Source organism: Strix aluco, chromosome 11 (genome assembly GCF_031877795.1).
Source record: "Strix aluco isolate bStrAlu1 chromosome 11, bStrAlu1.hap1, whole genome shotgun sequence".
NCBI classification, from domain to species: Eukaryota; Metazoa; Chordata; class Aves; order Strigiformes; family Strigidae; genus Strix; species Strix aluco.
In genome coordinates this window covers 19,422,232-19,444,691 of record NC_133941.1, presented here as the reverse complement: position 1 = coordinate 19,444,691, position 22,460 = coordinate 19,422,232, and the positions used below count along the sequence as shown (strand labels likewise).

Below are 22,460 nucleotides of genomic sequence, written 5' to 3'. Positions count from 1 at the left end.
AGGAATAAATGGCTTTTGTCACACAGAGTGTGAGCAGAGTCTCACTTCCAAATGGGATGCTGTGGCTAAAGCCTACATAATTCTCTAATCTGTCTTCTGGACAGAAGCAGAAAGGTAGCTGGCTGCCGTCCCTTCAGGTGATCTTAAAGATGTAACCTTTTCATGCTACTTTTCTGATGTGAATTAAATTAACAATATGTAACCACATCTTACTTCTCTTTATACCAGCTCTTCTACATGTACCCTGATATTGTTCTTGTCATCCTAACTCAGGCTTTCTCTCTTTGTTTCAGTTAGATTTCCACACAGAGAAGCTCCACTATGCTAGCTGAATATTCTGTAGATACAAGATGAGACAGAGAAGTGAAAAAACACAATATACAGATAGCAACTGAGGAAAGAGAGTTCGCAGGTATTTGAAAGGAAAAGGGAATGAATGGTTATCTGAGCCACTGGGATCCGCAGTTTTAAAATCTGTGATTTTAATGAGTACCATCTTCACAGTGCAGAAATTTAATACGTAATTCCGTGTGCTATGCAAGTGTCACCTCCCTCTAAAGCATCATTCTTCCCACCTTCAAATAATTTCCTAATGTCTCCACTGTTAATTTCCCTCATTACTGACATCTGATCTGTTTGCATATTATGTCCTTCACTTGAAAAGCACATTCATACGACATTTATTGCAGCCTTCTCCTATGGCACCAGGAACTCTCAGTTGAGCGCTAATGACTGCACACAAGGAAGCACAGATAGAGACAATCAACATTTATGAATGGCAACCTTTATTTACTCACATCCCATGTGCAGATTTCTTTTGAAAATATGAGTCACATGAGGGTGCACAAGAGAAATTAGTTCAAATGTTGGGTATGGAACACATGATCTAAAAATGAACTACTTTAGAAATACAGTTTTGGGTCTCTCACAGCAGTTGGCTGGCACTAAGGAGGATACACACTGCGATGCTGTGATGGGAGCTGGTCAGAATTTTCAGTTAATAAAATCTGGCCGTGAACTGGACAGAAGAGGGTTGTGTAGTTTTCAAGCTATTACTGTCCAGAAGCATGATCAATCAGGTTCAAACTGTTCTATTCAGTCTTCAACTAGAAAACCTTGAGTTTTAACAGACAAAATTGTAACTGTGAGTTAAAAAAAAAAAAAAAATCTTCATTTAAAGTTATGCACTTGCTCACACTGCCAACTGAGCCATAAACCAATTTAAAGCATAGCAGAAATCAGTAGGAAGGCGCACACGACCAGAGCGAAGGCTAAAGGGGCTTTGGAACACCTTGTTCCTTCCCAGCACAGGGCTGCTGCTATCAACAATACTGAGTTGCTCAATTCTGCACCCCACTGCAGCACTCCAGGCCTGCCATGGGCCACGCCACCACTCCTTGCCCTCCACTGGCATGCCCTTTATGGCAAACTCACAAGACAGTCCTGTGGCCATAGTATTCCCCCATTCCTGTGCTGAGAAAATTTTCCCATTAACAAATGCAGAATTTTTATACTTTTTCATGCTGCTTTGACCCCCTTACTTAGTGGAAGATGCCAGGAGCAGCATGAGAAACTTAACTCTAGAAATGCAACTGAAAGACCCAGAACAACAAATTCCACTCTTCAGGACCAGAGGAGGGACCATCTTAGGGTGGTGCAGGAAGAAACTACCAGACACAAGCTGAGGGAAGCAAATTTCTTCCATTGCCTGAGTTGTTCCCTCTTACACAGCTACAGAAAGAGTGCTGAAAAGCAGCAGGAGGATTTTGCTTCTTTCACTTCCACAGTCTGAGTGACATACACACTGCCTAAGTGGATTATTTAGTCATTCAGCTACCATTTATAATAAAGGAGGATTAAAACACAAAGTTAAGTAACTCCAAAAACATCCAGTGGGGGAAAAACCTCAGGAGGTTAACACTCTATAATCTGTTAGGAGTTTTATAGCAAAATTACATCCATCAGGTTTTTACTCCCCTTCAGTGCATATATGGACTGCCTGTTTTTGTCAAAAGTACAGGCTCACTTGTTTGACATAGTCTCTGTATCATCTTTGTCCAGTCAGACAGTACTGCAATATTTGCACGTCAGTAGTTTTTTAAGTGCAGTCTGAAAAACTCTGAAAATTTCTGAAACTAAAAAGAGACCCATATGCAGTATTATTAGAACAATTCTGACCAAAAACCAAAAAATTTCTTCTTAATGAATCACTTCTTCATAAATAGGCCATTTCTTCCTACACTGGAATCTGACTTCCTTTGCAGGTTCTGTAGAGAATGTCAACCCCATATGAACCAAATCACATTTGTATTTAATACCACTGTCATTGCCATCACAGGCAAAAATCTCCCCAAGGCACACATACAGATGTTATCTTCCAATATATAAGCTGGAGGATTTTTCTAGAGAAGGGAAAAATATGAAAATATTCTAACGGATTATACCACTTTTAAGGTTCACCTCTGAAATGTTCCCAAAACACCGTGACACAAGGGACTATAACACCTATGTCTGCAGTAATAAAAAAATAATATTTATTGTAGGAAAAACATACTGAATCTGTGAAATTGAAATATATTGATTTTGTTCTTGTGAAGGGATGGAACTGCACTTTAATTGAAAGCCACCTTAAAATAACAGTGACACTGAAAAGACTTCAATCTTTTTTAATAAAGGGACTCCTACAGTGCATTGCCTGCTATTTAGTTCTATAGCTTAGAAACAAAACAAGTCCTAAAGTGAGTCATAACACAGCAATTTGCATAGACAACTACAAAATGCAATCCTGCCCCCCAGAAGCTAAGGAACTTGGCACTCATAGAGCTTTCTGTCATATCAGTTGATCCAAAGTTTGGTTTAAAGGTATAAACATGTTTTGGTGTTTTTTCTGTTGGCCTACCTAAACTGGTTCCAAACGTTATGTGTAATTCAATACCCGTATCCATTTTCTCATGTTTTTGCACCCAGAGAGCCAACAAGCAATTTGTCAAGTTATAAAACCTTGTGATACAAATTTACTTCCAGGCTACTGAACTGAGATGATAGTCTTGCAAGGCCTAAGTAAGTCAGGAAAAGGGAAGGAAGCTGCTGGAAGAGAGAAGAAGTTGGCATACCTTCCCTTTGTTGAAGTAATGGATAATCTTACGGCACAGACCTTCCTTACGTTGCCACTCTGACTGAGAAGGATAATGCAGGAACTCTCTCAGAGGTCTGTCCTCCCACTGAAGCAACTCACAGTACAAAAGCAAAGTAAATGCAGCCTCTGTTGGAAATGCAGTTATTGAACACTGAATCAGTGACAACAACAAATAAATACAGCCAATAGGTTGAAAGGTCACTAGACCTGCTTCTTAAACAGTCTGGAATTTCTGATCTACAGTGCAAGAAAAAATTCTGACATCTTAGATGATCATTTAATTATTCCATTACTTAAAATAGCAGCACAAAGCTGTTTCCGATGAACCTGATTTTTAGGTACAAATCTGTCAAGTTTCTTTTTACTAGCTACTTGATTTAAATGCATAGTCAGATATGGAACTAGATTTGGGGCCTGCAGCTGTACACAGAACTTGGACAACACATACACTTTCTAAGTGCTCTGTAAATATGGCAATGCAAGGAAATATGGCAAATGATAATGTAACAGTGGTTTTGTGATTTTAATATTCCTCTAAATGTGATTCCACTATTGTGATTTTTTTGGATCAGTCTTCCTCGTAGAGCACTTAATGTAAAATTCAGAGTGTACCAGAATAGTCATATGGTTGTGTGGGCGAAGACATACATTATTTGACTGAAGGGAGTGAGCTGGACCTCAGCTTCTTATCTTCCCAACTGCCATAACTGATTCATACAATTTTTTTCCAAAAGAATGAATCAGATATAACATCTCCCAACAACATTGGGAGAGTTGAAAACTTGCAAGAGGATTTCAGGAAGACCCCATATGATGTCTTACTAACCTGTATAGTTCTCAGCCTGTAAGTGCATGTCACAGAGCTTGTGGATATAGCGGATGTACATCTCTTCCTTGTTAATTTCAGATTTATAGAAATTCTGTGAAAGAAAAAAACAGAGTTGTTACTGAGACTCTTCCTTCATTCAATACAATCAGCATTATCTGTGTATGTATAAAGGTATTGAAAAGAGAAGACAGTCCAAAAGAAAAGTAATAACTCTTTTCACATTCACACTGATTTAACCCACTAATTGTATTGTGGCATGAATTTTTTTTTTTTTCCCCAAACTGAAGGTAGTCAAAAGCTGAAAGAAAAGGCAAGAGAGGTGGTAGAACCTCTGTCACAGTGATACTCGGAACTCAGCTGGACAAGGCCCTGAGAAACCTGACCTGTTTGGCCCTGCTTTAAGCAGAGTGTTGGACCAGAGACCTCCAGGGGATCCTCACAACCTCTGTCATTCTGTTCTGTCATCCCAGGGCTCGGATTCTGAAGCTACCCTTGCCGGACACAGATTCCTGTCCCAACCTTTCCCATCCCAGTTTTGACAACATTGCACAGTATCCCAAAGAGATAAAGGAAACATCTTTACCATAAGGTTAACAGTGCAGCCAATCTTCTTGTTTTCTGTTTCATCCCCTTTCATACAGTCCCTAAGAAAGTAGAGCAATGTTGAAACATACATCTGCAAAACAAAAACCTTTTAAAATAAATTTGAAGCTATCTTATCCTCCAGAGTTTCCTTGGGTCACAAACAAGAGTTAATCATATACTTCCTTTTATAAAGTTCCTCTAAGAGTAATTTCCATATTATGGCTTAAATGATATGAGATCTGTGTCCTCTTACACATCTGCATCTGAGAACAAGCACCTGAGATGACTGCTACTTCATTTCTTACAAGAATCTGAACAAAAATCAGATAATAGTGTCCAAAAATTATCTGAACGATCTATTATAAAAGTGAAAAACTATTATTTATCCAGATGTAAATGTTTAGTGTTTTCCTAGTCAAAGGATTAGCTTTCATAAATTCAGCTATCCAATGAAGTGTTGGCACACTGAAAGATACAACCCAAGTAATTCAGACTAGATTACTGTTTCATCAGTAAGTTAAATCACAACATTTATCTTTAGTTTTTGGAGTATTTTAGAAATTATTTCTATTGAAGCAGCACAGAAAGTTAAAGGCTTCTGAAATTACTAGTCCTGACTTGAGAAAGTCACATTCATTTATGAAAAAGAGACAAAATTTTTAAAACAGTAACACAGCAAACTATCTTGAGAACTACTGTGTCAACTAACTGGCAGGTGAACTCCAAGAGATGCCTGTGTATTTCAAATTCTGATGCAGTTCCCTGTTCTGGTCTGCTCTGGGAATGAAAAAATATGCTGTGTATTAAAAATCAATTAAAACCTGGTATCTGCTCCTCAACTAAGCATGACAGTGTGTATCTGTGTATTAAAATTGCGTTGATAGCAAATTTCATTAAGAAAAAAAAGTCATCTCCCTTGCATTTCCTTTAAATGTATCTCAGATACCTGGTCTTGCATTGTAGTTGTACAGCAGCTCTTGTCAGGAAACAAACAGGAGATTGGATCAGACAGGTAAGGATAATAAAAAGAGCAAATAAAAAAGCACAGAAAAGGATTTGGGATTGCAGAGTACCCAGCCTAGTCACAGGTTTTTACCTATGATGAGCAGCAGCAGAAGCAAAAATTATTGTCAGTAGGCTGAAGATAGAAATATTTGGGGCAGTTCTACATAGTTTCAAATTGTCTGTTATTCCATAAAAACAAGTCTGAGTGTGTGTGTATATATATATATATAAAAGTTAAAATATTTTCTTGTAACTGATCAAAGCTCAGCTGTATTGACATAATAGTCCTGTAAACTTCCGTCTAGAACTAAATAAAGGATGCCTAATTTATAGTGGAGTCTTGCACACATGAGTCACCAGCTGACATGTCAGACTTCCCTCAGATGAAAAGTTTTCCAACCCTGCATGTCTAGATGAGGCATTCAGCACATCTTGGGTCAGCAAGGCATTTGAGATCATTCTTGCATTTAGCCTCTATTTTGCTGAGTTGGGCAAGATCATTTCAGTGATAGAAGGAATGAATCATTTTGCAACCTGATTAAACTTTAATACAAAACTACAAGTTAAAAAAATTTCTTTATCTTTGCTATTATCAGTAACGAGCATACAAGAATGAGAATTAGGGTTCTAGAGATGTGGATTTAGGATTTTTGCTCAGAACCTAGTAGCAATGAGTTAGGCTTGCTTACATAATACTTGTCATCAGAGAAGCATGCAGCTTGATAAACAATAAAAATATTCCCTGTAGAAAAGAAATTTGGTACTACCTCCTTACAAAGTTCTTAGAATGTATTACTGTTGTTGCCAGATACCTATAGTCAAGCAGCCGCTCCATGAGACGAGTAACTGATGTAACAAAAGAGATTCCAGTCTCTCGCCATGTTTCCTGCTCAATCTTCTCCAGCAAACTGTTTGGGAGATGGAAACAGCAGATGAGGCTTCCAGGGAAATGGCACAGTGCACGCAGACAGCTGGGGACAACTTGGTTTCTCCCTCATAAGACAAATCCATAGAATTCCTGTCTTACCTGGGATACGGCCCAAAGAGCTGGGTTCTACTCCAGGCAGCATGAAGCAAAGACAAGGAAATTACAGAATTTACACGAGAAGGAAAAATATCTTCACATTGCCATTTAAAATATATGAAGAGCAGCAATGCTCATGGCAACAGCCAATTCTCACGTTACTGACATTCCCATGTAGCTTAATGTAGCTTAAAAACTGCTAACAGCAGTCAGAAGTTGGAAGGGAGTCTAAACCTAGTGCAAATACCTCTTCTTTGCTCATCACTACATAAATTTTCGCCTCTAATCAGCAACCAACCAACTAACCTTGAATCACAGTTTATTTAAACTGTAAATAAATAAAAGGCAATCTGTTCCTGCTCAGCAAACTAGACAATACAGCAGGCATCTCACTGAGACAATTGTGAAGGTTGAGAGAAGGCTAGAGTGAGAACACTGAAAATCATACTTAAAAAGTGAAAAAAGAAAGCAAATTCACACACTAGTTTCCAGAAACTGGATCGCTGGTCAAAGAACTTGCCACTTCTGTACTGGCAAGAGAAAAGAAATTCTGTTTGGTGTCACACACGTCCTCACAAGAGGCCAACTGTTCTGTACTGGAATGATCATCAGCTGAGGGAGCCAATTCTCATTTCAGCAGTATAGTTGAGACAGTAGAATTCAGGGTCAACTGTTTATTTCACACGGCATTTATTAACTTTGTGGAATTGTTTCCTCAAAGTTCACACTGTTCTCAGAAAAGTCAATAGCAAATATAAACTAAAAGGTTGCTGGACTTCCAGGCTGTGTTTCTTGGCAATACATCCAGTCACTGTCATCTAAAAATAAGTAACAAGCTACAGTCTTTGAATTCTTAACATTTCAGGTAACAAATGTCATCAACTGGAGCAAAGGAAATATATGATATTCCTCTTGCCAGGTGAATTAAAAAAGAAAAAAAGATAGATATTTTTCTTCCTTTATCCCTGAAATAGACTTATATTATCTGTACATGTAATGCGTCAGACTTCCTGAATATACACAAATCAAAACTGAATACATTTACATGCTTCCTAAGGATAAGCATACAGGATAGGCAGGCCTATGTATCTGAAAATGAACAAATGTGCAGTTGTAAATTCAGAAATATAAGTATTGGTTCTAGCAAAACAAAGCTTTATGCCTCAAACTGCCAGCATGCTATTGGGGGCCACATAAAATTGTCTGGAATGTATGGCTAAAATTCTGCTGCTGATCTCCATGGCTCACTGGGATATTTAAGGATTTTGGGTTAACTGCCCTGGACTCTCACAGTTCAAAACAAGTCCTTTTGAAATAAACTAGGATCACTGGAAATGAAATCTGGCAACAGGTCAGTAATCAAAGATAACTAAGTGGAAAGTGAGATGTAAAGTTTATCCTTGTGATTTACTGGATTTTTGGTGTGAAAGGGAGTGGAAATACAGTGTCATGATGGAGTCTGGAAGAAGCAACTTGCAACTGTTGAGCCAACCAAAACGTGACCTTCAAAAATTGGAAGAAGCAAAGGAAAATGCTGAGGAAAATATCTTTTGCTCTGACAAGGCCTGACTTGCTAGCTAGTACACTGTTTCTCTAAACAATCTTAAGACCATGATTTCACTTACTGCTGTGTAAAAAGGCAGGCACTGGCTCCTCTAGCAAATCAATTTTTGATGGGAAGATGGTAACTACTTACCTGTGCAGCCTTATATTCGATTTCACAGAAGGAAGACAAAGAAGAATTTAGGTTTTTATATTCTTTTCAGAATTTGAGTGACATATTTCTATTTCACTGAGCCATGTCATGCAAACCTGCCAGAAAGCCCCTCACTGCTTTCTCTGAAAGATCAGCACTGTTGCTGTGGCTGCACAGGTCACTACTTTGACTCTTTCAATGACCCTGCCCAACACAGAGCGAGCAGAAACTGGCAGAGCTTACAGCAGGCTGAAGAGTTCCCTGTAGTTCTCATCACCTTTTCCTTCGGATACCAGGCTGTCCAGCTTATCGATCAGCTCAGCTTCCACCTGGATGAAGAAGCAATTGGTTACAAATTAGCTGTTCATGTAGAAGGACAAGAGTTCCAAACACTAGGAAGAATGAAAGGATGTTTTGTCTCATGCCCTGGGGCTGCCCACTTCTATGTGCCAGTGATTTGCTTCTCTGTGGCTCAGTTCAATGGACACACTTCTCTCATTTTTCAGTGAAATAGGAGGACGAAATCTAAATTATCCTTTTGCTTATCAGGGTCTAAGTGAACATCCCAGGGCAGGTAACACTGCTTCTTCACAGGAATTTCTGAAGTTTATTCACTTTATCAAATAAATCACTCAGACACACTTTCAGTGAACCAGTATACCAGATAAATTGTATCCAGTACTGTAACAGAATATCCACGCAGAGAAACTAATTTATGGCGTGATTGCCACTGGTTGGCTGGGACGGTTCTGCTGGTAGGTAATTGATTTCCAATCATCCAGGCATCATTACATTGCAAGATTATTTATTCATTAAACCCAGTTTTGTCAAGCCTCTCTATGATTATATGACGCATTTTCTTTTCACGCTTACATAAAGGGCCACAACAGTATCATTATGTTTCTTTTCCCTTACAAAGGTTTTGAATATGTATTCATTTCCTCCCCCAGTCTAATATGTCCTATTATCAAGTTTGGTATCAGCTATTCCCATAAAATTGATTCAAGTGCAGAAATCAATGTATCTAACATTAAACAAAATGATTTCATGTAGTCTTGGAAATCTTGTAAAAAACATACTTTCAGTACTAATGAAGACAGAGGTTCCTAAAGGTTGAAACTGTTTGTAGAAATATGGCTTGTTTTTATTTAAAGACAAACATAATTTGAGTTTGTCTGTGTTTTTCAGCTGCCAAATTGCTGCAGAGGAAGTTAAGGTGAGAAGGAAAAGCAAATCACCCAGTGGCACACAAATGGAGTTGGTGCTGTTGTTGCTGAAATCATTAAAGGGAAGCCTGATATAGTCCATGAATCAGACTGCATTGTTATCCAGTATTGCTGAAAAAATAACCTTGTTAAAACATGAGCTACCGACAAAAATAAAAAAAGGACTTGAAAATGAATTTCCAGGATTTTAATATTTTTTGACAACCAATTTATTGTTTAAAAAGTAAAGAGGAGCTCAGAATTTAATAAAAACTACCCTCTCTTTGCTTGTGATCTACAATGACTTGACAAAAATCAGTAATGCACGTGTCCAGAATATATCTAGCATTATACTGGACAACAAATAACCTCCTGATTCCAGCAGCTGATGTTAATAATGTTTAATACATCTTGTGCTATTTAACTATTTATTTCATTCTCACTAATACAGATGATTATTCTGTCTTTAATCTTAGATAGTTACAATATATGCTTCATAAAACAGTGTGGAAATTTGCTCCACAGTAATTAAAGAAATATTCTTGGAGCTCTAGTTTAGAATACATTAGTGAGTGTAAAAATTAAATGAAGATTATGAAGAGTTCATCTTGATACAATAAGTATAAACAGGTCCAGAAACTTGAAGATGACTGTAGGTACCTGTAACTGTAAGTGCCAGAGCTGGGACTGTTCTATTGCTATGCTAAAACAAGCAAAAAGAGGACCAAGATCAAATGCTACTGTAATAATAATAGTAGTAAATAATAATAACAACAGTAATAATCAAGGGAGTTGAAGAGAAAGAAAAACAGAAGCTCCTGGTAATACTTTTCCACACAGCCTTTAATAGGTCAGGCTATGGAAAAGGTCTGCTGTTCTCCTGGAATGATAGATTAGATCTGGCATTTTAATGAGTGTGTGGATAATAATCACATGAATTATGATAATTTAAATAAAAGGATTTACTACTTCAGAGTGCTTATTTGCAGATACTTGCTCCAGCATTGCCCCAAAGACAATGAAGCACAGTCATCTCAGGGTCCAGTCCAAACCAATTCTTCATTATTAATATTTTGCACTTCAGGGATCTGTTTTGCAGTGGAAAATTTAAGCAATTCTGACCATGACTGGGCAACAAAATGATGAAGACTCCTCTCCCTGTTTATGCAATCAGAGCTCACAGCAGGTGGAAGCTACAGAACTGTTGTTGGGCATAACCATTTCAGGAGAGTGCTACAATTTCTTAAAAAATTATACAAAGTCTGTTTCAAAGCATGGTATAATTAATTACACAATACCACAATTTCTAGCTGGAAATTGAAGACAGAGGAGCGAACACCACTGTGTTCTCAAATACTGGCTATATCTTTACATCTCCATTTTTGGTTCTCAGTCTGACCCATTTAATGGTTGACTAATAATCTAAGTGAAACCAATGGGAGCAGTGAGAGCCCAGCACTTACAAAATTCTTTTCCTCATCTCCGATGTGATGAGCACATTGCTCCTTTTCTCTATGTTCACGGGAAATGTAGCTTGCTGTAAAGTGCACTCGTTAAATAATCTCGGGAGTCTTGTATAGTTTTGTGAATTATGCTTCAAATTTATATTTTTATATCTTTACATGACAGCATCTTCTTCACAATCAGAAATGCATCAACAGACAAAACTCCTTGCTTCCAGCTGGACATTGCAGATAGACAGAGCAAGAAAAACAATACTGCAAATGTTTGGGAACTGACTTCACCTGTTTGAAGTTGCCATTCTTTCTCTGCTCCCAGTCCATCATGTCATGGAAGATAGGGATCATGATATTCCGGACTTCTGGTTGTGGAACAAGTGTAACACCAAGAAAGGGGCCAATCATTCCCGGAATAAAGTGAATCTTATGCTCACCTGCACAACACAAAGTAACTGTAATTAAATAAAAGCCTTTGTTATCTGTCACTGAGAAAATAGGGAACTCCTGCAGTAACGACATATACATAGTAGTAAGCATGAGCATTCTAAAAGCAAACACACTCTTGAAAGGACTGGAAAAACTATTTGCTTTACACCATTCCTTGCAAATTCTCTAAGAGCATTTTTAATTTCACTGTGAAAGCCTTCAGCAAAAATTGTCAGTGCATTTGACTTGCAAAGGAATTCAAACTGTCAAAAATAACCAAACTAAAACATACTAACTAGGGGGAAAAGAGGCCACAGATATTTCTAATTTGTGAACAAAAAGATTCTGAAAGGGCTGGTAAGAACAATGGAATTTAATAAAACATATTTAGATTTCAGAGAACTACAACAGAGCTCTTCATCCTTTGTGCTATGGAAGTCTCAATTTCCTAACTGACCTTGACTTAGGACCAAATTGCATTGCTTCTCAGCAACAGAAACCCAAGGCATTTTGCTAACAATCTCTTCTGTGGCATGCTTACTGTGCAGTCGCAGAGAATAAATCAGAACAGCCATATTTGGAAAAAGATTCAGTGATAAATATCTCTATCTACATATCTAAAACAGGCTTCTCAACTCTCATTTGAATTTGTCTACCATCATTTTCTGGTTATTTGATCTCTGTTATTTTGGAGAGCCTTCTTTTCTCCACATAGATGCTTAGAGACTGTGATCAAGTCTGTCTGCATCATCTTAGTTGTGCAAGACAGGTCAGGCTTATTCAGTATTTTATAATAAGGCATTTTCTTACTTCTGTAGTCACCTTCCTCACTGTTCTCTGAACTCTGTCCCATTTGTCTTTGGTTTGATTTTGTTTTTGCTTTTTTGAGCTGTAGAAAGCAGGACCAGGTGAACTATTCTAGAATGAAGTGCACTTATGAAAAAACCATAGCAATAATATCATCCCCCTTCTCCTACTCAAGATTCTTACATATTTTGTCAAAGATTATGGTATCTTTTTTACTCATGGCATTTTACAGGTAGCTCCCCTTCACCTGATTATCAGCACGATACGTTTGCAGTCTTTGTTTTCTCAGCTAGCACTCCTACCTATATTCCTACAAATAAAATGTTTATATTTGGCTTTCTGAATATATTGCTTGCAGCCACATTATCAAGTTATCCAATCTGATTTGTACCATTCCCTTGCTCTCTTAATGATTTACCTATTCTCAGAACCTTGTATTATTTGTGATCTCTATCAGCAAACATATTTTTTCCCTTTATAATACTATGTACTTTATTTGTCCTCAAACATTTCCATAGGTGTTCATTTTTGGTCCCTGATGGAGACAGAGTACTGGCCTAGCTGGACTTGCTCTGATACAGTACAGAAGTTACCTGGCTTTTCTGAATTACCTAAACCCAAGACTGCTGCAGCACACTTCTAAAAGCACAAGTTCTAGATGAAAAATCTCCATTTACCTTTTGAAACCTGTGGTGAGATACATTTTTCCCTGTTTTGTAATATGCTTAATTTCTTAAGATATATAGAAAGAGGTCAAATGAACTGCAGAAGTTGAAATTTTATCACAAACATTGTTATTGCAGACAGGGCTTTTGTGGGTTTTAGTTTGGGTTTTCTGTTTTGTTTTTTAATTCCTTTTTCTCTTTAAAGTAGTAACATAGAATTTGTTATGCATACTAGATACCCGAAGACACCAAAAAAGAAGCTTTACTGTACGCCCCTTCTGGGCATTATTATCAAACACACATAGCTATGGCCTAGTGGTGGACTTGGTAGTGTTAGGTTTACAGTTGGACTTGATGATCTTAAGTGTCTTTGCCAGCCTAAATGATTCTATAATTTTGAATCATTACAACTTTGGCATTTGAATCATCTAGGTAATTACAAAGTTGGTTACAGCTGTGAAGATTTAAATTTCTGCTTTACAGCCATGGATCAGACAAAAGTCAGAGAGTAACAGTATATCTCCATATGAACCTGAGTGCAACACAGTTAAAGGGATTGGAAAAAGCTGATTTAATATTTGCAAATACCTGAAAACCGTCACTGATGTGTCAAAACAACCAAAACCTGCCACTGTCAGATTTGAGAAGAAAGCATTCAAATTGATAGGAATGTATTGTCTCAAATGAAAAGGTATGATGAGACAGTACAGAAGAGAGTTTTTGGTGGAAGAAAAGGGCTTCCTGGTTTTACAACTCTCAAGAGAAACTAAGTATTCTACAATGTTACAAAAAGTGTAAAAAAAAAAATTCCAACAGAAACCTGGGGCTACTTTGGCTTCAGCTGCTAGGACAGAAAAGGAAGAGACATACCCAGGTTCTGCCACATGCTGAAGAGCTCATATGCCATCATCACTCTCATATCGCCATACCTGAAAGAGAGGAGACAGACAACCGCCTAATGGGACAAACACTGACAAGGCAGTGGCGTTAAAAAATAATATCAAATTCACGTTGAAGTCAACATAAGAAAAACAACTCGACCACTTCTTTATTTCCCAAGCATCGCCACATCCCAAGTTGCATAATAAATCATAGGGACTTGTGGTAGAAAAAGAAGTGTCTTTTTTGAGGTGGCAGAAAAGGCCGGAAACCTGGCAAAACATGTTCTTACTTATCCAGAATCTTCTTCCTCTTAGCTGGTGTGGCATTTTCTAGTTGGAGACTTGGCTGGTTTATAAACAAAACTGCCAGGCTGAAATAAGAGTTCCACACCTGTGACACAGGAAAGAAATTTTATAACATTAAACTCCAAGGAATAAGTTTTAAACAAGTGTAGGAAGACATATATTCCTTTATACGTAGGATCAGACTGTTCCTTTTTGTAATCAAGATACTAAACTCTTACGGATACCAATGGATTATTTAAAACCTGGTAGGAACTAAGATTAAAAACCCCAAGAAGGTAATGCCACTAGGCTTTCCTCTTAGCACCAGAGTTCAAAAATGAATAAAACTTGGTGACTTCAGCCAAGTTTTAAATTGTTCTTTTTCTCTAGGCTAAACAGGTTTTATCCCTCGGAAAAACCCAGGAAATATATCATGAATGATAGCCCTATAATTTGGTCTGTTTTCCCAAAGAAATGAGGCTTTTGCCATCATGGTGTGTGTACACGTACATGTCTGGCAGCTTTTCCTTAGTAACAGTGAATTTGCCCATTTTCAACTCCATAGGGAAAACACTCTCTAAGATACTGTGTTTCTCTCCTGTGGGAGAGGAAGATCATGAATGCTCCAACTTCAGGAAAAGCACTGTCTGAGTCTGCATTTTATTAGGCATGAATCTGTAAGACAGCATGCTTCATTAGCTCCACTGCTTATGAAGATACTTGTCTCCTTTATGAGGGGCTCAGTTTTCTTGATTTGATCTCACCGTGTATCTGCTCTACTTCCCCTCAATTCTAGAGCACATTCAAATTCCTATCTTTTATCAGTTAGCTCATCTTCCTCACAGATACTGAAATAAATGCTGCAAATATAATCAGCTAATGTAGAGAACAGCTTTTGTTTCTTTGTTACTGCTAGTTTAAAAAGATGTCATAACATTTTCTCAGTATCAATTCTTACTTTAAAATCAAAGTCCGTTTCCGTGAAATTCTTATGCAGCGCAGAAGACAGGTACTGAACTGTTGTAACTATGATGCTGCAGGCAAAAAAAAAAAAGAAAAGAAAAACCATTTGAATCTGGAGTATAACATTACAGTGGGCGGTGCTGATTTTACTATACAGAGACAAGCATTCTTCATGTAATCACTGCTAGATTCGCACAGAAGTCACCTATCTTTCTATGCTGTAGTAAACAGTTTGTACTAAGTGATACAAGATTAAAGATTTTCATCTTCTTATAATTTTTCGGAATTTACACAGGAGCATTTAAATTCCTGTCTGTTTTGTATGGCTGGGCCATATTGCCTTCAGTGAAACAAAAGGATGCACCCATCCTTCTCCTATTTTAAGCAGAAAGGGGTTGTTTTGTTGTTCAAAGAAGAGGAACTGAAAACAGCTCAAACTTTTTGAGTCTTGGTTATACAATGGTTCTTTTTTCTGGCACACACTTAAACTCAACCTATTTGTGAGTATTTTGCCAATTCTGCATTACCTGGTATTTGTTTGTAGGTGGCTAAATACACCTTAGTGAAAGGCAGTCAAGGCATGTGATTAATAACTAACATGTATATAAGGTGACAACAGTATCAAGGGAAACGACACATCTCTGATTCACGTGAAAGAATGCTTCCAGCAGCACTGCCAAACGTACCATTCAGTCTAAGGGTTTATGGCAAAATTATGCCAAAGGGAACTAGGTGACCTACAGCATCTGAGGTAACTACTCTTTTCATGTGGATTTTTCTTTTCTCACAGAACTTCATTTAATCTTTGCGCTTGAAATACTGAAATCCACTTCTTTCACTTTTCATTAGCACGGTGAACTCGCAGAGCATATAACTCAACAGAGCATCAGCCTTTAGGCAAATTTCCATGGTGTCTTCTTGTAATGGGAACCCCTCCAGTTGTCAGTTAGTAGTAATTCTATAGCTAGTTTATCTAAAGAAACAAGAAACTAGTAAATAATTCCAGCCATCCTGTGTTCATCACACTGCTACCGTTCCAAACGGCATAGTATTTAACCCATCAGAAGCAAGAAAATTAGATAAAATTAAGGATTAAAATGGTAGATAACAATTAATTAAGAAATAACTCATTGCTGGGTCTGCTCCTCCTTTTCTAAGAGAGTTAACTGAGTCCTCCTTCTAGGTAGGTTAAGAAGTGATGTTTATGAGAAGAGACAGATATTTAATGTAGTAATTTACTGAGAAAGGGAGTTGAGAGGCCTCAATACCACCCAGTGTGGGCTGCTGTCCCTTGCCAGGTGTTACGATAGCTGCTGTGTCACTCTTACCCTCAATGCAGCTACTTCAGCTTTGGGTTTAAACTTTTAACTCTTGATACTTGTACATACTGATAGAGTTTAAGGAACAGAATGAATACCGAAGTCCCAGTTTGGTGCAGACTGTTAAAATAATTGCAGAATGAGGATGAACACTCCAGAATTCCTGTCTTGATCACCACACCTCAGACTGATAAAACACACTGCATCACTGCCCAGCTGAGGAGAAAAAATTCTGATATAGAAAGTCAGCAGTTTATACCTGCTTCCCTACTTACTTGCTGGTGAGCAACCTCATCACCATCCAGTCTCGAGGAAAGACACTCATTTTCATCAGGTTCCGAAATACACAGAAAATCTTCAGGAGGAACTCCTATCACGTAGGGGAAAAAAAATGAAAAATATCACCTGCAGCTGCAGATTAATCTATTTTCTTGATTGTAAGAAAGACAGCGAAGCTAAACGTGCTCTATTTGAGCTTTGTGTTACTAGGCCATTCACCCGAAAACACAGAAACAACATATATTGGGATATGGGTCTGTTCGTTTTGTCTGCATCTGATATGTACTTAACAAGTTGCAGCTGTCTTTTAAATCTTAATTTCTACAGTGAGATGAAAAACTTCGTTACATGCATAATCGTAAATGACTTCTCATATTATCATCCAGAGTTCCAGTATCAATTTGCAGCTATTTCAAATATACTGGGATCATAATCATTTATTTATGCATTCATTTAGTTAATGTATCTGTCCAAATTTCTTTGCACTTATGTCCAAATTTTACAGAAAACCACATACCCAAACCCAATGAAACTACATATGCTTTTAAAAATAATAACAGAAAACCCCATTTCTGGCAATATGCAGCAGAAAAGATCTCTTAAACACATTTAGCTGAGTTTTGCTTTCCACAAAAATCCCCAAACCTGAAGACATTTCTGGTTTTTGACTACCTGCACTTCTATGTCTATAAAGAACAACAGCAAGGATGAAACATGCCAAGTTGTTGGCCTTGCAAACTATGATTTTATTGTTTGGTTTTTCTTCTACACAAAATCAGGGTATCACAGAAAGTGGCAGTGCAAGGTTTCTTCAAAACTGTCCTACTATTATGCTTTAATCTGGGGAGGGGGAGGAGATTAATATCTTGGTGTAACTGAGCTAAGAGGAAAGCATCAGAAGCTCCTTGATTTTTGACCTTGTTCTGGCCTAGCTGTAACAGTGGTAAGTGAACGTAATGCTTTTCCATCCAAGAAAAGGTATTCGAAATATTATTACAGAAATATTTGAAGGAAAAAAACAAAGTAATGTATTTTATTAGGTCAACTATAGTTGGAAAAAACATTGGGTATAAAATCTTCAGCCTCTGTGATACTCCTGGAATTTATCCTTAGATTATCAGAGATACATGAGTGTTTGTCCTTATGGGTGTAAAGACAAATTTCAGCTCAAGGACAAACCTTTTCCCTGGTCTGAAATAAGAACTATAGTTTATAGACAGCTTTAAAAAATATCTATTAAAAACTAATATTAATTAGTTTACCATATCATTTTCCTATGAGCAATTTGAAAGTTACCTGAAAGGTAGTAATCTCAGATTATCAACCTGAGATACACTGAACCCTGCAACCTAAAGGTAAGAATTATATCATCCCAAATTTATCTCCCTGATTTATTCAGCCTTTCTATACGCACATGAACTATTTAGAAGCTGAAAGCCTATTCAGAAAGGACTTCCCATGTTTCTCCATTTCATTTGTTAAGGCAACATAAGTTCCTGCCATGTTACATTCTTCTGATTGTCCAGATTTTATTGAGTGCCATGCTAATCAAAAGCATTTTGTATAAAATCTTCTCTTTATTTATGAAATTATTCTGCCTTTTAAACAGACAGTTGTCAGAGATACTCTTTCCTATGGAAGTTAAGATGAAAAGCTAGTTTCTGATGTTTTGAGATATGCCATTTCAAAATGTCAGTGACAAAAAAAGCCACCAGAGAGGTCTGTACCCCTCACCAACCCCTTCTGCTCATGAATAGCCATAATTTAAGCTAATGTTCACAAATTTGGGAAGTATGCAGCAAGTGGAGTAGTAAGTTTACTGCTTTCCCAAAAAAGATTTCATCTGCTAGAGACATTTGTATCCCCAAAAAGGCTTGAAATTTCTCTTTTGGCACAAAATCAACACTCTTTGTAAGTAAACTCCAATGTATATTTAACATCTAGTGAAATGCTATAGAACAACTGACTTTACATTCATGGGATTAAAAAAACCTGTTCCTCTTGACTATGTTCTATATGGTACAATAACAATATCCTTTTACGTCTAATAACATCTATCTTGGAACTTTATTTGCTCTTAGGAAGATAATTCAGTGCCCTGTGGTCTCAAGTGTTTTTATAACACAACACCTATTATTATAAAGGTGAAAGGAAGGTCCATGACTAGAGTGCCAGTGAATGGGAATGATTAGCAGAGCAAGTAATGCTGAAGGGAATTCCCTCTGCTCTCCCATTCTGAGCGAATCACCCTACAAAAACGATGTTCTGTTGTACCTTTAGTTCATCCTTGCTCTGGAAGTTGTCCAGTAAGTGCTGGAAGTGAGTGTCTGACATCTGACGAAGCAAAGACAAAAGGCAGGAGACATATTCTCCCTGTTGACCAAATGAGAAACTATTTAAGTTCAGACAATCTGAAATTTCATAAATATAAAACTCAACCTGGGGTAAAGGTATAAAGGGAGGGGTCTGAAATGGCCCCAATGCCTATGAGAGGAAAGCTGACATGCACAGAGATTAAAAATACTGCATGTTAACAGTTCTCAAATTACTGTTAATACACAGGAATACACCTCCTCCACCGATGCCAGTTTTAAAGGTCTTTTAACCAATGTTGTAGTCTAAACAAAAATAATTTTAAATGATTAATACAGACATTAATGAATTGTCCTCCAAGCATGCAGTTTTTGACAATCACCTTTTCCAGTTACTTAATATACTATGTCTATCGAAGGTGTGACTGCAGCTCATGCAGACATAGCAGCAATTATTTAAACTAATTGGCTCAGATACTCAAACCAGCATCGTGATGACAGCATGGGATCAGTATGGCCTACAAAAGGTGTCTAGAATCTTGTAAATATTTGGCTTATTAGTGTTCACCAAGTTATGTGCTGTCATAGCTACAGTACTAACAGTATTCCAGTAAGATATTCTGAATATAGTTTGGGTAAGCCTACATGAGCTACAATTACATTTCTGGCCTGCAAAGCAGATGCACCCTAACCAGTTACCACAGTATCCCAAAGTGTTTTCCAAAGATGAGCTCCCCCATTTTACATATCTGAAAGCAAAGCACAGAGAAGTTAAGCAATCCATCCAAGGTAACAAGGAAGGCAGTGCCAAGAACGTAAGCACTATGTCTTTTGACTGCCAGTCCCTTGCACAACACTATTTTTTTTTTCTCTGACAATGAGCAATTAATTTGGAAAATATACAAACTAGTTTCTAAGCAGTATCTAATAAGATTCCACATATCACTGTGCTGTGAAATATAAATTCAGGAACAAATACTAAGGGATTTTATACTAGGGACTCTCCATTCCATTTTAATTTTTTTTTCTAATTGGCTCAAGCATCTACCCAGAAGCTTTGACATAGGTTGTTCGAATAGACTCTACAGGGCTGAATTTCATTAAGAAAAAAGGTGTGCTCTTCGGTGAGTGGCATGTGATAAATAACAGTTAAGACAAAAGGTAGGAGTAAAAGGAAATTGAGATGTTACTGGACATCAGCAAGCTAGTGCCTTTCGTGTTTTGTATCAAAGAACACATCTGAAAACTACTAAATGCCTTGTTCTTTATTAGGATTCTACCATTTGTTGCTTTATCTGAGCTAACATGGAAAGATACAACCTTTCCTCTTGTGTGAGAAGTGTACCTCGGTGTACATCTGCCCCCAACAATACCTCTGAGGTTTCAGCCATTTGATAAAAAAGCAAGTCTAAAAAAAGGCATGTTCTGAGCAACAGCTTAACATCATACATTGTGCAAAAGCTGCATTACAGACTCTGACAAGCAAAAATAGACTAAAATAGGCTCGAATAGAAAAGGGCAACAAATCCAAAAAAGAACAAAGCTGAACAGCAAAATTCTATTCTTTTTCTTCTCTTCCATTGCATGTCAATGAAAAAATTTCTTCCCCTAGGCTTATGCTGGCAGTCTGGACAAAGTGGTGGCTTCTCCCTCTTCTTCCACCAAGCTCAACAGCTCACTTGACTTAGGATCTGTTAAATTCTTTTTCAAAAGTATGTTGTGTTTCATTTGCATGAAATACTTAGTGAAGCTGGACAGAAGCTCTCCAGGGTGTTAAGTAAAGGGACTTGTCCAGTGAGCATTATGGTATTTCTCAGTCTTAGGAATCAGAGCCTGATACTCATACAGCCCTTGGTCAGGCACATTTAGGGGTGAAGCCCTAGGCAGCGACCCGGCTAGCATATGCCTCAAGTTCTAAACAATAACTCTCAATCACAGCTGCAAAGACAAACAAGAAAATAACCTGGAAATCCACCAAAGCTTCCTGAGCTCCACTGCTTCCTGCAGACCTCACTACTGCACAGAGGAAGGGATGGATTTGTGGTTTATCAAGGGAAAGAGACAAAGCCCTGGCCATTCATGCAGCAGAGATGATAATGAGGTGCCAGTGGTGGTGAGGGACTGAACCAAAGGTTAGAGAAGCAGGAAATAGAAACTGATTGTTAGTTACTAACAGTGATTTCTGCTGTGCACTGCGGGCAACGCTGCCCTCTTACCGCCTCCTGAGACTGCGATTTACTCATGATTGTAAGCAGAGTTTGTAAAAGCACATCCAGGAGGCTCTCCACCATCATCTCAACCTCCTCCACGACATCTCCCTCCTACAGTAAGTGGTGAGCAAACAGACAGTTAGAAACTGGAGAGAATGGAATTGGCAAAGACAGTTCTGCTGAGTCAGCCATACCACAAACTCATTTCGATAGAGCGCTCCGTAACAGAGGTTCAAGAGAGTACAAGTCAAATTCCTCATTGGTACCAGATACTATTGTTACGCCAGTTACCTCATCAGTCTCTGATGGAAACATTCAGGGTCACAGCCATAAAGGTAAATCTATAATCAAAGGTCTGCATACATTCTAGAACACAATGGCATCAAATCATGCTCAGCAACCTTTATTCCATGGCAGCATTATTTTAGCTTATTACCGTGATACCTTTCATCTCATTCCTTTGACACAAACCTGTAACTTGCAGATGGAAATACACATTGGTATGAATTCTATTTAGCACCATGAGCTCACTCCTTTAGAGTCAGGTGGGGAAACTTCACCACCCTCTGTTTGTGAGCATTGCTTTAAATGATCAAGTTAGCATTTGAGATCAGAGTATTATGATCAAAACTGGGTGTTTAAACTCAGCAGCGATTTCCAGAAGTAAGTGTGATTTCATTGATTGGATAATTTTAGAGTATTCTCTTAACATGAATCACAAAGTGCTAGTTATTGTCTCCTGAAGAACTACAAGTCCTAGCGCTGTGTAGAGCTTTTAAACTCCACTGACATCTAAGTTCTGGGCTTGGATGAAGAAAATTAAACAGTGTCAAACCTGGTAAATGTGTATGCTTTTTCCCCCTCCTAACAGCAAGAACACTGTGTAATCAGAATGCTCTGAGTCACACGCACAAAAGCAGACCCTCATTTCAGATGTTCTCCTGCTGACAGAAAGTTAGCAGAATTTCATTTTTAAAAGGATATTTGAAAAACCTGTATTAAACTGTAAAAGTCCCTCAGTCTTCATTTTACTAAATCAGTGGTGCAATTAAAAAAAAAAAAAATAAAAAAAATCAAGCAGCAGATTACCAAAGAGCTAGTCTTGATTATGGAGAAGATACTACTGAGGATCCCAGAGCAGATAAGTAGCTCCTTCTGCTGTCGTAGGTGAAGGTGAATGTGGTGAAGAACTACAGGTAGCAGGATGCGCCGGGACTCTGAAAAAACGAAAATCAGATTGCAGCTCTTCCAAAAGAAAATTAAATTTCAACCATCCTAATCAGCAGCCTTTAGGTATCCAAACTAGCCTACTGATATACAGCACGTTTGATTAATTGGTGCAACTTCTATTGTAGAGATTGTAGTACACTACA

General features: G+C 37.8%; 1 protein-coding gene and 1 long non-coding RNA gene across 19 annotated transcripts in view; one reads left to right on the top strand and one right to left on the bottom strand.

The window, feature by feature from the left end:
* DOCK3 (dedicator of cytokinesis 3) overlaps positions 1-22,460 on the bottom strand; it is a 220,784-nt gene that overhangs the window by 32,303 nt on the left and 166,021 nt on the right. For 15 of the 18 annotated variants that reach the window (XM_074836469.1, XM_074836479.1, XM_074836470.1 and 12 more), the window contains 14 exons: positions 22,177-22,304; positions 21,052-21,198; positions 18,840-18,938; positions 16,562-16,656; positions 14,963-15,038; positions 14,010-14,110; positions 13,709-13,767; positions 11,226-11,374; positions 8,519-8,604; positions 6,583-6,609; positions 6,368-6,463; positions 4,549-4,609; positions 3,963-4,056; positions 3,114-3,262 (listed from right to left, as the gene is read on the bottom strand). In XM_074836469.1, coding sequence (XP_074692570.1) covers positions 3,114-3,262; positions 3,963-4,056; positions 4,549-4,609; positions 6,368-6,463; positions 6,583-6,609; positions 8,519-8,604; positions 11,226-11,374; positions 13,709-13,767; positions 14,010-14,110; positions 14,963-15,038; positions 16,562-16,656; positions 18,840-18,938; positions 21,052-21,198; positions 22,177-22,304 — 1,367 coding nt within the window. The remainder of the gene's footprint in view (positions 1-3,113; positions 3,263-3,962; positions 4,057-4,548; positions 4,610-6,367; positions 6,464-6,582; positions 6,610-8,518; positions 8,605-11,225; positions 11,375-13,708; positions 13,768-14,009; positions 14,111-14,962; positions 15,039-16,561; positions 16,657-18,839; positions 18,939-21,051; positions 21,199-22,176; positions 22,305-22,460) is intronic. The other 3 variants (XM_074836471.1, XM_074836477.1, XM_074836472.1) reach the window with 2 other exon arrangements.
* Positions 342-9,677, top strand: LOC141928376 (uncharacterized). The gene is made up of 2 exons (XR_012624740.1): positions 342-412; positions 9,464-9,677. It is a non-coding gene; the product is annotated as an uncharacterized LOC141928376 (long non-coding RNA).